This window comes from Haliotis rubra, unplaced genomic scaffold, assembly GCF_003918875.1.
Source record: "Haliotis rubra isolate DU_JTF1 unplaced genomic scaffold, ASM391887v1 Scf8, whole genome shotgun sequence".
NCBI classification, from domain to species: Eukaryota; Metazoa; Mollusca; class Gastropoda; order Lepetellida; family Haliotidae; genus Haliotis; species Haliotis rubra.
Window position 1 is genome coordinate 4,977,283 of NW_025767523.1, and position 16,691 is coordinate 4,993,973.

Consider the following 16,691-nt stretch of genomic DNA (forward strand, 5'->3'; position numbering starts at 1 on the left):
TTTTGAGAATGTGTTTGTAGTTTACAATGTGACAGGTTTGTCTAAATTGTTTGTTCACATTGCCGCGATGAGTGTTGTTGTTTGTTTGGGTTTGACATGAAATGTACCAACATCACCGTCAAATGTCACTCAACAGTGCAAGACTGGGCTAAACAATACACAATTCTTGCTTCAATGAATAACAGTCATGATATGTACTTGTCAGCAGTATGTCAAGTGAACATTCACATTTTGGTCTTCAGTTATTCAGTGAAACTTCTTTTTCTGATATTTTGAAGTTATGAATATAATAATTGTCGAAAGTATACATGGATATGCCTGATGAAACAATGCCTGATTCAAATAGTTTTGGTATCTTACTTTTGAAACAAAATCTCCTAGATTTAAATAAAAAATATGTTGACGTCATTCAATAAATATGCAAATATATTTTTTGGTCTGGTTGTGAATGTTTTTTTAAGTGTGTAGTGTGTGTACTGTAATTTGAATGTTGATTTCATGGAACTCTTCTCTTTTGAAATGCTAGTACTCGCGTTTTTGTGACGTGTGGTTCAAAATGTATCCATCGGAGTGCTGAGTGCCTGTGGGCTGTAACGAATAAACAAGTCCTTCTCCACACTGGAGTTTAAAATGTGACCCTGCGAAATGTCCGAGTTTAAGCAAACGTCCTTGCTTGCAGAGGAATAAACCCAAAATTCCTGTACCGCAAGACATCGTGTTTGTTTACTGCCTCTTTTGCAGCTCAGGGGAGGCAATTTCAGACATGCACTAAAAACGGCACTTTGAAAGTTGTCGAGAGAGGAATATGAAGAGAAATGTTACTGGGATAAGAAAAGAAACTCGAAGTCACTTCTAGTACCTAAATAATCATGTTACGATCACTCCTTCAATGGTAATCACGTTATGGATACATTCTGCGAGGTGTTGTACGATTTGTGAACTTGTTGGATATTGTGGATTCGTGTGGGTCTTAGAGGTGGTAACAACATCTGTATGTTTGCCTTGTGTGTTTCAGTGGAGACCCAAATGGAGGTTGGGGTGCACCGAACCAGCCTGGCTTGTCGGTGGTGACAACGGTGTGGGGGGTGACGCAGACCACCCAGAGTGGTCCCTTCACCCACAGCACCCCTACCCCGGGGTTCACCAACACCACCATGACAGCCACGGGCTACAGCCAGCCCCAGCAAGGGTTCCCTGGAAATGGGATGCAGAAGGCCCCTCAGTATAATCAAGTGATGCCGCAGTACAGGCGAGAACCACGACCGAGGTAAGTTTTAAAAAACTTTAATTTGGAATTTCATAATATTTCACTTTATGATTTTATGATCAAAAGTAAAAAGTTGTTGATTCATAATTGTGTGGTTATGCTTTGAAATTATTTGTATTTTGTGATGAGATGGGGTGAGACAAATATGAAAGAAGGGTGAAACATATGAGTTACTTACGTCTTACTGAAACTTTCTCGGAGCTGTGGGGTAGCCTAGTGGTTAAAGCGTTCGCTTATCACGCCGAAGACCCGGGTTCGATTCCCCACATGGGTACAATGTGTGGAGGCCATTTCTGGTGTCCCCCGCCGTGATATTGCTGGAATATTGCTAAAAGCGCGAAAACTACTAAACTCACTCACTCACTGAAACTTTCTCAGGTTGTCATATTAATGTAATACTTCATGGAGATAATATATAGACCTTTTCCTTGCCACAGTGGGTACCCGCCAACCCCAAACACGCCGGGAGCAAATCCCGGACCTCCTGTGTCGGGTGCCTCGGAGTACACAGCACCCCCAGCAGCACTGTCAGCAGCAGCGTTCGTTGCAGCAGCTGCCACAGCTACTGCCACAGCAACAGCGACCGCCAGTATGGTGCTACAAGAGCAACAGAACCAGCAGCAACAAATGAACATGAATATGCAGATGAGCATGAACAATTCCCAGTATGGACCTCAGATGCCGGTAAGTTCCCTTTTTTACCACACTGAGTATATATACTCAAAGGCAAAAGTAAATGATCATGTTCACATTTATTGATACTCAAAAGACTCCTGTCTTTCCAAAGATTTACAATAAGCTTGTGCTTATTGAGCTGAGAATGGACAAAACAGGACTTTTAAGAATGAGATTTACCTCTTTAGATAGGTGATGGGGTAGCTGAATGGTTAAAGCCCCCTAATCACGATGAAGACCTGGGTTTGATTTTCCACATGGGTACCTGAAATGGGTGTATGAAGCCCATTTCTGGTGTCCCCCACCCCGATATTGCTGCACTATTGCTAAAAGTGTATGAAGCCACGCACACACCTCTTTTGGTTTAGTGTTGTAAGCCAGTGAACTGCCTTCAGCCTCAACACTAACATGCCCAGTATTAAAGTGGACTTAACAATAATTATAAGTTCTTAGGTATATTTTAATCCTGTTTGTTCAGTATTTTTTTAATTCAAACATACAAATCTAAGTGTTTTTGGTTTTTTGTTTTTTATGTAACTACACAATTATGTTGACAAAGTTTAAAACAGATTTAGAATCGATTTCATATTTATTCCTTATAAAAATTAATTTCATGATTGTTTTTGAATGTTCGGCAAGATATCCTTGAAATATACAAGCTGTAATATTATAGATATGTAGAAAGTAGTTCTTGTATGATTTCGCTGCATAGCTCATGATAGGCTGTTGCAGTTGTTACACAACAATGGATTTAATCAAGAATCAAGTCTCATTTGAGTTCAATAAAATGTCACAAAGTGAAAAGATTTTATGTCATTTTGCAATGTATGGTGGTCTTAACCTTTGACCTTCTGAAATTTAGCTAATATTGAGAGAAATTTTGTTTGAGAATTGCTACTTTGCTAGACATGTTTCATATTCAAGTTTAAACAAGAAAAGCAAATCTCAGTGATTTTTTAAATTGACTTCTGTAGATTTTTACAAATCTTGTTAAACAAGCAAAAAATGAGTAAAATCACCTTTGATCATATGTCAGATGATATGTCCTGGCTTTGATCATTTTGGAATGATGTAAAACTTTCAGCAATTGAGAAGAAATTAAATGAAATCTCGCATGAAGCATAATTTTATGGAAAGACATGATTCAGATGATAAACGTCTGATGGCATGCTTCAATTATTGCTTTCTTTGTGTTGTTTGATGTTATGATTGGTTGACCTGATCATAGAAACTTTCAAAGGTATAAGGGTTACCTGAAAACTACTTACAATACTTGAAAAACAAATTGTTTGGTCTTGTGCTCAGTGTGATCTGCAGGTTAAAGGAATTTGATATGTATGCTTGAACGACTTGATTAAATACAAAGACACAAATAATTATTTATTGTGGTTAGAGCTGACTAAAATTAATTAAATAATTACAGAAAATGGTGAATTGTGACAACTGAATTTGTTGGGATTTGATGTCATGACACAGCTGTTAAATTTTTCTGGAATATCACTTTCAAGTTTCTATTGAAGATCATGTCAGCTTTGGTCATGTAAATATATCCTAAAAGCATCTATATATAATAATCTTTCCTTCTATGGAAAGAATTTTTGTCATCATTTGCCAAGATTTGAGACGGTTAATAAAAACATAAACATGATATTCTTTTCAAATTAGAACTGTACCTTTGCACTCTTTGTTTGCGAAAAGCTGTGAAATATCCAAATAAAAATATTTTCAGTTGAGTGTGATATGTTTAACTGTTTATGAGTGTGTGTAAGTGAGTTTTCTTTTACGTCACTTTTAGCAATATTCTAGCAATATCATGAACACTTTAACCATTAGGCTACCCCTCTGCCCGTGTGTGTATGAAATAGCTGACTTTGACATTCTTGAATTTTTAAAATTTTATGGTTGGAAAACAATGTTTATGTTTATCGCAGAATATAGTCATTCAACGTAAAGTTCCCGTTTATCTTGTTAGTTACAATAAGTTAAAGTCTGCAATGTTCCCTGTTCAGATGCAGCATGGTCAGCCGTTCAATAACCAGGGCTATCCAGGGATGGGTCAGCAACGCCCTCCTGGTCCCATGCCGGGGATGGGCCAGGGTGGAGGACCAGGACCAGGACCCATGCCCACTAAACCCACCATGCCCAATATGAGTATGTACCCCCGCCGGGCAGGCCCCTACCCCAACCCCTCGCAATACATGGCTCAGAAGCGTGCCCCCATGCACTACCCCAACGGAGCCCAAGTGGACGTAAGTATAGCTTGGCCTCTTCATGAAAATAAAAGTTAAATAATCATAATTACAACATTCAATAACTCACTGGGAAGAGATACTTTCAAGTTTGTTACAAATCTAAAATGAATATTGTATCTTGTTGAAGAAGATGAATGCAGTAATACTGTTTTCAAAATAATGGAACTGTGTGATTTAATAACCATGTTCTTCTGTTACAGTTTGGGCCATCTTACAATAACCACCAACAGTACCCCACAAAACCGCAGTATCCCCCTACCCAGCAGCCCCTCCCATCCCCAACGTACCCTCCGCACCAAGGCATGAGGCCAAACGGCCCCAGCCCGTACCCCAATGGTCAGAATCCCTACGTCGGACAGACCCAATACCCGCCGAACAGACCACCACCTGGGCAGGGCCCTGGGTTCCCAGGCCAGTTCCCCGGGCAGGTGAGCAGCCCTGTACGAAACTTTTACTTATTCCTCTATATCTGTAAATATTCATTGGTTATTCCTGTACAAACTTGTATTATTCCTCTTACCTATAAATAATCATTGGTAAATCCTGTACAGAATTCCTCTAATCTGTGTTCATTGGTTAACCCAGCACAAACTTTCATTTATTCCTCAATGTCTGTAAATATTATTTGCTTAATCTTGTACAAAAATGTTACTTATACTTCTATGTCTATAAATATTCCTTGAATATTCACTCGAAATGTTTACGTATTCCTCTATATCTGTAGGTTAAAGTAACATGCATGCTATCCAGTTGTTCTCACCTGATGCACTCATTCAAGCAGTTTTGCAGAAAGTAGTGGCTCAATGCCAAGATACATGAGAGTAGTTGTGCAGAAATTCTTAGCTCTATCTGCCAATGTAATTCAATGAATCATCCATTGATTTCTTTTCAGTTTCAAAAACTCAGTTTTGCTGAATGTGTATTTGAATTTGATTTAGTATTTGCAAGAATGCTGAAATTAATTAATTCACTAATATCTGCTGATACAAAATGTTTTTGTTGATTTCCAAAAGTTGACAGATTGGTGTTTCTTTCAGCAGCCCAGCTATCAGCACTCACCGATACCTGGGAACCCCACGCCGCCAATGACGCCTGGCGCTGTACCCCCTTACTCTAACCCCGATGTCAAACCCAACTTCCCAGAATTTAAACCACAGCTCCCCATAAAGAAAGGTAGGTGGTATATCTGTTTTGACCTCCTTAATGAACCCATGACGATCCTGGTTAGAATGGGTCTTCAGCAACCCATGCTTGTCGTAAGAGGTGACTAACAGTATCGGGTGGTCAGGCTCGCCAACTCGGTTGATACATGTCATTGTGACCCAATTTCGTAAATCGTTGCTCATGCTGTTGATCACTGGATTGTATGATCAAGACTTGATTATTTACAGACTGCTGCCATATAGCTGGAATATTTCTGAGCGCAGTGTTAAACAGCCAACCAACAAACCTCCTGTATGAAGCATGTCATAATAGAAGTGTTGTTTAACTAAGCTTAAATCCATCACACTGGTGCTAATGTACACCAATTCTGATAATTTGATGTCTTAAAAAAGCAGCCTCATGTGCACCAAGTTCTCTTTCTAGTACTCTATGAAAATTCTATGAGTGTCAAATAGCTATAATATAAAAAAGAGAACTTTATCATCAACCATTACAGGAAATATTTATGACAACAGAGCCAATTCTCTATCCTACATAGGGAAAACATCAAATTGTCATGATAAGGATGCATATGTTATTGAGGAAATATTTTATTGAAAAAAAACTAATTCAGAATTTATGTAGAGTTAATTGATCCTTTATATTAGTGCTATAAAACATTAAATATAGATGCATCTGCATCAGGCATCTCCTTGCCATCTACTTGGATTGGCTATGTATCAAGTTGCAGGAGTGTGTGCAACACGCCCATACGATAACACACATCAACATAGAGGCAAAAGGTGACAGGTCAGCTTGTTTCCTGTGAGGAAATTTGCCCAGATCAACTGTGCGCTCGTGTTGAAGTTTATCTTGGTTTTTCGTCTGCATGTTGTCTGTCCCCGGTTACATGGCTGGAGGTGAAATTTCAGGATGCTCTCTTTATTTTACTGTCACAATTTCATCTTCCGCAACTTGGTGCAGTCACATTCGTCATAAATTATGTAGCCATGGTATAAGACATGTTTGAGTTGATAGTTGAATGAATGTATATATTGTGTTATATATTGTTACATGTTCCCAAAATAGCGTAATGTTTGTTTGAAATGGCAACAAATTGGAATTAATGGTTTATACAGAAATACAAAAATAATTTTGAGGAATGGGAGTTTCATTTGGGAATAATGTTATTTCCTCTAAAACAATGTAATCTTATGGCTACAAGAGGCACATTGAGAACACTTTCAGAGATTTTTTAAAACGTTGCAGGAGCATGTAACAAAATGGGATGAAGTAATTGTGTGTCGTTCTTTGTCAGATGAATGCTTACCACAGATTTGTAATTTTGCAGAGAATGATGAATTGCGGTTAACGTTTCCTGTGCGAGATGGGGTGGTGTTGCCGCCATTCCGTCTGGAACACAACTTGGCCGTCAGTAACCACGTCTTCCACTTACGGGAGTCCGTCTACCAGACTCTCATGTGGAGGTACGTACCACTGGTAGAATTAGGACAGGAGAAACAGCTTTTTAAAATCTTTTTTAGAAGTTTTTGTTGAAATTGTCTTTTGAAATGTATTGACTATGAACCGATATAATGTTAATGAACATTTTCAGAAACTGGGGAAATCCAAATAATGTAAACTTGCTTGGGAGTTTTGAATACATTTGTTTTAGGATTTGTATGAGGGACAAGACTTCAATGGGTTCTGTAGGATATTATTTTTCTCTTTTCTAAATTTTTTTATTTAGTGTTATTTATTTGCGCCTGTCAGTGTTATTGATGTTGATTTATATTTTTTAATGGAACATGACTTTCAAGAATTGTTAGTCCTGATTGCAATCCTGATTTATGGTGACTGTGCAGTTTTTAGCATTATCGCTTTTCTATTTTTAGCTTATTTCTAGGATTGCTTTCACAGGTTCTCTCGGGTGTATAGTTTTATAGCAAAGGGTAATTTGAAAGTATTGGAAGTCAAATATGACAAGATAGGATGTTGTTACATTTTCTCATGGTTCTGTAATCCAGGAATCTTTTTATATGAGATATTGTTAAAAAATGTTTGTGTTACCACTTAGGTCTGACCTGGAGCTGCAGTTGAAATGTTTCCACCATGAAGACAGACAAATGAACACAAACTGGCCAGCGTCTGTCACGGTCAGCGTCAATGCCACGCCCCTCACGATAGAACGAGGGGAAAACAAGTCATCTCATAAACCATTGTACCTGAAGGAAGTGTGTCAACCTGGTCGAAACACCATCCAAATCACTGTCACCGCATGTTGTTGTGTGAGTACCAGGCATGCCACCCAATACACAATACATCCTGTTGATTGGATGGACAAAATGGGAGCTATCTATGTACTGATTGTGATTGAATGACTAGAATAGAACACCAACCAATTACTACCTGCAGTTCATTAGGTACCCGTGAAGACCCGGGTTAGAATTGATCTTCAGTAACTCACGCTTGTCGTAAGAGGCGACAAACGGGATTGGGAGGCTCACTGACTTGATTGACACATGTCATCGCATCCAAATTGTGTAGGTCGATGCTCATGCTGTTGATCACTGGATTGTCTGGTCCAGACTGTATTATTTACAGACATCCGCCATATCTGGAATATTACTGAGTTCGGCGTTATTCAACAAACAAACACAATAAACGAAATTGGACTATAATATTTCAACAACAATGAATCAGTTCATTTAAGTGATGCTCACAATCAGCATCAATTATGGCCACATTTATGAAGCAGAAAGAATGCCAACTGTAGCATTGATTTCCTCTTGTTTGTTCTTTTTGCTGCTTTGCATAAAGTTAAATTGCCAATACGGGCATTGATTATGTACATGATTATCAACATCCACAGGTGCTTCACACTAGGTTGATGACACTGATAAGTAGGGCATGAAAGTTGTCGGTCATATAGATTGATTTCTGACACTTTACCCATGTCTATTTCAGTCTCATCTGTTTGTTTTACAACTGGTTCATCGGCCAAGCATCAGATCCGTGTTGCAGGGTCTATTGAGAAAGCGCTTACTGCCAGCTGAACACTGCATCACTAAAAGTACGTTGTGAGAACATTGGCAGCCATCTTGAATTTTTCATGCACAAGTCAGTTGTCAACTAAAGTAGATGAAAATATGGCCAGATTCAAGCATATGTGGGAATATTTAACCCATTTCATCACTGGTTTAAGCAATAGAATTAATTGTCTTCATAAATTCTATATATAACCTTTTAAAAATATACAGATTTTGAACTTACCTTGAAATAGACAGAGTTTTATTGTTTGAACTTATGGTACGAAGGAAGGTCTAAGTTTGATTATTATACTAATGTGTGAATCTTTGGGGTTTTTTTCCAGTCAAAAGGAACTTCTCTCACGTGCCCACCAACAGTAACGGTATGAATGATGACGGAGTGGAACAAACGGCAATCAAAGTGTCCCTCAAATGTCCCATTACATATCGTCGCATCACGTTACCTGCACGGGGACACGACTGTAAACACATACAGTGCTTCGACCTCGAGTCCTATTTGCAACTCAACTGTGAACGTGGCACGTGGCGATGTCCTGTCTGCAAGTAAGTGGCGCCACAATCGTGTACTGATCTGCAGTGAATAGTTTATGTCGATATAATATCTCCTACTTCAAAAGTTTTTTCCACTGACCAGTGTAGATGAACACTGCTGAACTAATATTCACCCAGTAAAATTTTGATTCATTCGTGGACTCCATTAACTGAACTCATGCTCACCTAAGAAAATGTAACTTTCCTAACAACTAATCTTCCACCTTAGTCTTTGCCAAATAATGTCCATTTTTCCTTATCCTGACTCTTACAGTTTCTTTTCTCCCTTAACCTGAGATATAGTGGAAACATTCTGTTATGTTCCCCAAGACAAGTAAAAAACATGCTCAGTGGAGGGGTGTGTTTGGGTGAGATGTTTTTACTGTTCTTGGGGAACATATTTCAGATTAAGGGAGAAGCAAATAGCATGAGTCAGAATAAGTATAAAATAATATTATTACTCTGGAAAATACATTTTCTACAGTTGGAACTTTTCTCTCAGCAATTGTTTCAATATAAACAAAAATGAAATAAATGTTTCAACATGTGGATTATTGTTAGCTGAGCTACTTAGCCAAGAGAAAATTTTACTTTGACTCGGACTAATTGCCACCATTGTGACCCCTGAAGCTAACCTTGTGTACTTGTGTGCAGCAAAACAGCATTGCTGGAGGGTCTAGAGATTGACCAGTACATCTGGGGCATCCTCACCAACCTCAGCAACACGGAGTTTGAGGAAGTAACCATCGACCAGACAGCCAGTTGGAAACCTGTGCCCATCAAAACAATCAAGGAGGAGGACACAGGTAAGAATAACCTCTGACTGATATTCTTGGTTTAGAGTGAGTGAGTTTAGTTTTACGCTGCTTTTAGCGATATTAGCATTAGCATTATTACAGCAGTATCATGACGGGGGACACCAAAGATAGGCTCCACACATTGTGCCCATGTGGGGAATTGAACCTGGGTCTTTGGCGTGACGAGCTAGTGCTTAAACCACTAGGCTACCCCACCGCCCTGCTTGGTTTAGAACAAACAAAGAATTGGGTGTACAGGTAGAATACCTGCGACCTCAGCTTGATGTTGTAGTCTGGAGGCTCAGTCCTCAGTTGATGTGGTTGGCAAATTGCAAAGAGTGGCATGTGACCCTAATCGTAAATACTTAATGTCGCTGATCCTGATTAGAACTATCACTTCGAATGTAAATAGGTCACCATATGATGGAGGATTGTTTTTGAGTTTGTCATTATATCAATGTAACATTTGCATTTGTTCAGGTCAACCGGAACCGTGTGCGAACTCTCGTTGGGTGAAGGCCATGTCCCCTGCCAGTATGCAGCTACCCACAATGAACAACTGGGATCACTGCCCACAACCCCCACCCTTCGTCATGCCTCCCGGATCACAAGGTCTGTACCAGCAACTGATATCTTATCATCAGTATATAGGGGGCAGTGAGGTAGCCTAGTGGTTAAAGCGCTCGCTCATTACGCCAAAGGCCTGGGTTTGATTCCTTTCAAGGGTACAATGTGTTAGGCCCATTTCAGATGTTGCCCATGATATTGCTGGAATATTGCTAAAAGTATTGTAAAACCTTTCTCACTCACTTTGATAAAAAGAATAAACTGATTCCTGTAAAATTCTGCAACACTCTATTGCTACCTTGGAAAAAACTGTCATAGTCTCATGGGTCAATGATTGTTTGATTTGTAAAATAATTTCTGAAATAATGTGAAACATAAGTGAAACCATTTTCATTATAGTAAAAGCTGCATGTTGCTGTATCCGTATAGTTGTTTAAATCCTCGTTCTATTAGACAATGCTTTATGAAGTTGGTCATTTCAGCTGAATCTATGCCTTGAAATATTGTTTCATAATTCTTGTTTGTTTTGCCAGGCGATCAGTTAAGTCAGCCCTTGCGGCATCCCGACCCTCAAGTTCCCAACGGCAACCATATGCCGCCTGGACCAAACCAAGGAGTCATGAATCACCAGAACGGGAATGGTAGCCACCCCCTCAGTCACACGCCAAACTCCAACCAGCACAACCCAGGGGGGCCCGGGGACCACAGCTTGTCCGATCTCACCTTCGATCCTGCAGCTAGTTTTGGGGAAACAGAAAGTGGACAACCAGGTTTAGATGTAAGCTGCAGAAATTGTTTACCCTTTTAAACTGTGTTACTGTAGGTATTCAAATGAACGGAAAATTATCTTAAAGAGACATTACTGACTTCTTTAATGGACATTTTTTTAGATACGTTGTAGAGAATTTGTGATGACGATGCGTTGTGGACTCGACCATATTTAACTGCAAGAAAAACAAATGCTGAGTTGAAGGGTGTTTAAAGGGTATGCTTCTTAAGTAGAGTACAGTTAAAAGACTTTAAAAATTTGTGTAAGGTTCTTATTTTGAAATGCTAGATATGTGTCACTGATGCAATTCTTTTTCTCTGTTACAGCTTTTGCCAGAAAATCTCGGTGATCCTATTGAACTGTTATCATACCTCGGTCCACCCGATGGTACAGAGTCCTCAAATCAAAACACTAACTGTGGGGGTGGGACAACGGGGGCACAAAATAGTGACGATATTTTGGCATTGTTTGAGGCGTGAACCGATGTCCAAATGTGAAGAACCTGTGATCCCATGTGTGTGAGATAGGACTCCTGTTCAGACCAGCAACCGTCAATACGATGACGTTGCTGGTGAAGCAACTTCAATCATTTGTCATCTTCATCTTCATCTGTGACAAAGCCAACCGAGGAATACTGTGCTATACTGACAAAAACATTACAGGGCAGAAACCATGGGGGATGCGTGCTCAAAAAATGAAAGTGCAAAGGGCGAGAAGAATCAGGGAAGCTGGCAGTCCTGAAAGAAGCCACAGCAAGTGCAGCAGATTTTTGTTTTCTATTTTGTGCAAAAAAAATACAAACCTGCTGTGAACAAGATAGTGACTTGATTCTCCATACTGTGTCTGTTGTCTCATCAGTGTCATATTGCAAGTTGTGTCAGCAATCATGTGACCTTTTGACCTTGACCTTGCCAATGAAGGACATGGCAGGCATGTTGCTAAACTGATAGCCTCAAAAGACTATAAACAGCAAAATATATATATTTGTGTTTATTTTTACCAGTGAATGCCATGCCGACTTTTGGCGGGAGCATTTGTTGCAGACATCAACGTGTTATTTTAAGACATGATTTTCAATGTTTGTGAGACAGTGACTCGCTGTGTATTTAATATGAACCTGCAGTGGTCGCGGGACTATGCGACGAGCGAGACAGGAATATGTGTTGGTGACAATTCAGGAAATCTTCACCTAAAGATCATATCAAACGGACATTTAGTTAGTAGAGGCAGCAACACTCACCCTGCATTTGTTTTAAATCGTTACACACATGAAGTACAGTGTCTTTAATTTTTTACATTTTTTTTGTGTTTCGTCGTTTCATCGTGATAACCAGCGTCATACACTATCTGAAAATAAGACTGAGGCATTTTGAGGAAGGAAACTTGCAATATTAAATAAACCTAGATCGTAGACAGGTCACAGTCCAATGCTTCTCTTTACAAACCCACAATATGTGCAAAGAGAAATATTTATATTCAGTATGCAATGAATTTTAAAGGCAATACCTGAAGGAAGAATTGAACGAGGGATTTTTTGTGGAGCTTAGCAATTATCGGTTTGGTGCAACCTGTCATATGTTTAAAAAGATATTCATTTTAGCTGTGCAACTTGTAAATTCTATTCCCTAAAGAAGTCATGAAGATATTTATTTTATGTTAAAATTCAATTGCTGTTTTTTCTCCACAGAGTTTAATTGATAGGGCAGTTGGTGAACTGTAGGGCTTCTGTTTCAAGTGAGATGTCTTCATTTTAATGGTATTATTTGTCATAATTTGTAGTATTTCTGAAAAAAACCACAATGACAACAAACCATGACTGTTACCATGGCAGTGTGTTGACATTTTTGCCATCACAGGATTAAACTCTAACGTAATATTGGATACAGTTGCAGACAGTTATTAAGACGAAAGATTGTTTTATAAATTATTTAACATCAATTCTGACATTTTTGTATTCATTGTCATTGTCCTTGTAGTTCTTAAACCTGTGAGTTTTGTATTTTTTTCGCTTTTAATTATTTTACGGATCATTTGTTGTTTTAAAGGTGCTTAATTTCAATTAAATTCATGTTCCTTTCTAATCAGTGTTGATGAAAATTCACAGAAAATATCTATATTTTTAGTTCCCCTTCTCCCTCAGAGCGCCTTCCAATATATATACATATATATATAAAGATATAACCAATTGTTACCATTGCCAGCCTGAAACAATTTAGTACTGTATATTATTTAAGCTCATTTTAAACATTGTACATAAAACGAGTGTTGTCCATTTCATAGGCTTGTTCAAGTTGACTTGAAAATAACTTTATGTTACCATGGTTATTAGTGTAGGGGAAGTGTAAATATTTTAAAGTTTAAAAATTTATAATCATCAGATGGCTCTGTAAATGTGAAACTTCCCTCTCCCCCCTTCCAAACCCACTGCAGTCCGATATATTTATATCCAATATGACTGAAATCTACACCCACTAGTTAAGTCAGTTTCTTAATTACATCTTAAACCTTTCATTGCCAAATGCTGAATGTGAATTCTTCTTTATCTTGTTTTGATATAGCCGTATAATATGAAATAGATTAGTATAAAGTTTTAAGGATTAAATGAGCTGATATTTTAAGGGTAAATTAAAGAGTCTTGGAGATTTGTATTTTATGTTAACATAAGTGAAGGGAATTCATCTTGATTCACAATGAGCATTTGACATTCAAAGAGATAGGATTTGTTAGACAACACCTAGTTTGTGTGGGTTTGGGAGTCTGTAGTAACTCTACTTCAGCTGGTGGTATTAGGGCATAGAACAGCTCCAGACTTCCTGATCATGTGCTAGACAATAGGCTTATATTGTGGACATTTTAAATATAGTGGGCATTGGGGTTGATTTAAACTGTTCAGCTGGGAAGGGATGTAGATATGTAATCTGGATTTTAAGTAAATGGTATCCGGTATATTGATGATGTTTTATTTAGTATGGTTTGAAAATAAATGTTGTTTATCCAAGTTATGACATAAGAAGCACTTTTCATATGCAGTTTTTAGTTGGGTTTTTTTCATCATTTTTTTTTTTTTTCAATGTATCAACATTTTAAGTATGAGTGAAAGGCACAATGTTTTAACAAATGATTTTAGAAATAAAATTTGTGAATTTATGTACAATCTCCACAATACAAGCCTGTGTATTTGTAGACAAATGTTAATAGTGTACATCCGGACTGCCACTTCTCGCCTATGAAGTTGGTTGGTACTAACAGCCTGTGTATTTATTGTCTTCTTTGTACAGTGTATTTTATCAACCGTCTCGCCCCTCCGCTCCCATGTACAAAAACCCCTGCCCGACCCCCCCTCTAATGAGTTGCAGTATTGTGATGTACAAAACTCACCTGCCTATGTCAAAAAATACAACCAATAATTTATTTTTTCCTCTCAGCTCATCCAAATGAATTCAATTCTAGCTGGATCTCAAAACTATTGACCCTGGTGTCCATGTCACTGTCATGACAACTGTCGTTGTGGCAACGGTTGCCAAAGATACCAAGGTTGAATTAGATCAGCCATTTTGTTTCTTTTATTATTATTTTTGCAAATTCTTGCTAAGAGCTGCAGACCACTCACCAGGAGATCTTAGCAAGAATAGGGTCTAGATGACATGGAGTTTGATAAATTGAAATTATATATATTTCCAAAATAAATATATATTTACATATGTTTAACATAAAATCAAATTATACTAGATCTAGATCTAGTAGATTTATTTAAGTATGAATTGTACATATTATTTCACAGATAATATTCGGAAAGAATACAGAAATTGCTCATGGAAACCAACGGTACACTTTCCAGCTAATGAGCAGCATTTGAAACATGTTCTAATTGAATTCTCTACGACAAGCCGTGACCATCTAGACCCTCTTGTTCATGTACTATGCCCGAAACTTTCATCACGTGACCCAAGGGAACCATTCAGCTGCTGTGAAGAGATCATTACGTCACTTCCGGCTTCTGTGCAATGAGTGTACATTTCAGAGTCAGCAATGACATGTGATTTTGACACCAAAAATATGTCCTTTAGTCCCTTTCATGTGATCATTATTTAATCCAATAAATGAGATAAAATTAAGCTGATGTTTTGTGTTGATTGCGATGACAGCATCGCGTTCGATATCCTGACTCCCAAAGCAGAATCGTGCCCACGCGAAACCTATTCCTTCATATAGCTCCGATATAACTGAACGTCCTTGATACAGAAACGATGGATCTTTAATGGCTATATGCATAGGCGGACCCAGAGCATTGAATCTCATGAAAAGGGCTGAACATGAATTTCACACGCATACACGCGCGTTCTCTGGCCATTCTTCCCGATAGCTCCAATGTGGAAGGTTGTGCTCCATGGTAAATCAAATCCATGTTTATGGTATGAATCTTCCATGTAATAGGCAATTCTAGTCTCGATTAGCATACAGTACAATCATGCCAGTGTTCTTTCGGGACAATGTGTCCATATTTTTTATCATTAAACAAAACACTCTGAGACTTGTGCAAGTCTAGTCAAGGTGTAGCGGCGACCAAACTGGGCCATAAATTACTCAGAAGTAAAATTAGCCCAGCTTAGAGAGATATTTATGAGAACCCCACCCTTGCTTGATGCATATAAAAGCCATTTTCGATGGGTACAGATTATCTCTAGTATCTGATTGCTAAATTACATGGTTAGTATGACGAAAGCCTACCACAAGAATATAATTACTTGGATGTTGTTCCACTGTTGGGAAAGCGAGACCAGGCAAATGCGGTTTCTGAATATCAATTGTACAAACCAACGATTGATATTATGAACGATATAAACATGGATGTAACCTATGGAGTCTTTTATCTGGTAGTGTATGTATTCCCATGGTCATACCAGTGACTGATATTATGAGTATCGAACAAGCCGCCGGCAAGATAACTCGACATCAGCGATTCTTGCCACATGACCTGGCCCATTCTAACCCGGAATCCACCCTAGGATCCGGAGTTCACACAAACAAGGTGTAGTTGGATAACCTCTATGTGAAAAAAGCACCCCATAGTGATACACTGCGCGCACACGATCCATGTCCGTGTACTTAAGGGTACAAATATTTAATACACCTATTGAAAACGAACCTGTGAAGATCCGGGTGAGAATTGGCCTTCAGCAACCCATGCTTGTCGTCTAACGGGATCGGGTGACTCGCTGTCCCGGTGCATGTCACCGTATCCCATTTCTGTAGATCGTCAACTCGGGTATTTTCAGGTCGCTCTAATACAGCTGCACTAAAATAAATGCACTGTCGGAAATAGAAAAAACCTTTTTCACATTTAGACCCACAATTTATGTAGTCAATATGTGAGAGTGTGAAATATCTGTTGAACTAAGTTCGGCCTAACTACAGTAAAAAAGGACTTTACTGAGGAGAGATTAGTGCAGAAATGAGCAATGTTTTTTTTCTAGATTAGTGCAGAAATGAGCAAATTTTTTTTTCTAAGTCCAAGTCGACTTATTTGGAACAGACCTTGGCTTTATGCAAATTAGTGAGCGATGATATTGTATTAAAAAGGCCGCTTTTTAAATGCCCATTTTGAAATTAGACTTAGCTTCATTAGAAACGATAGCTGAC

The 16,691-nt window shown here is 38.5% G+C and overlaps 1 protein-coding gene across 1 annotated transcript in view; it reads left to right on the plus strand.

Moving 5' to 3' along the window:
- LOC124261389 (zinc finger MIZ domain-containing protein 1-like) overlaps window positions 1–15,166 on the plus strand; it is a 165,949-nt gene extending 150,783 nt beyond the window's left edge. Inside the window, 13 exon segments of the mRNA XM_046695703.1 lie at window positions 1,016–1,267; window positions 1,705–1,951; window positions 3,952–4,191; window positions 4,395–4,622; window positions 5,232–5,367; window positions 6,689–6,824; window positions 7,415–7,625; window positions 8,305–8,410; window positions 8,711–8,930; window positions 9,573–9,724; window positions 10,196–10,327; window positions 10,816–11,060; window positions 11,378–15,166. Coding sequence (XP_046551659.1) covers window positions 1,016–1,267; window positions 1,705–1,951; window positions 3,952–4,191; window positions 4,395–4,622; window positions 5,232–5,367; window positions 6,689–6,824; window positions 7,415–7,625; window positions 8,305–8,410; window positions 8,711–8,930; window positions 9,573–9,724; window positions 10,196–10,327; window positions 10,816–11,060; window positions 11,378–11,530 — 2,458 coding nt within the window. The 3' untranslated portion in view covers window positions 11,531–15,166.
- Window positions 15,167–16,691: the final 1,525 nt, after the last annotated feature.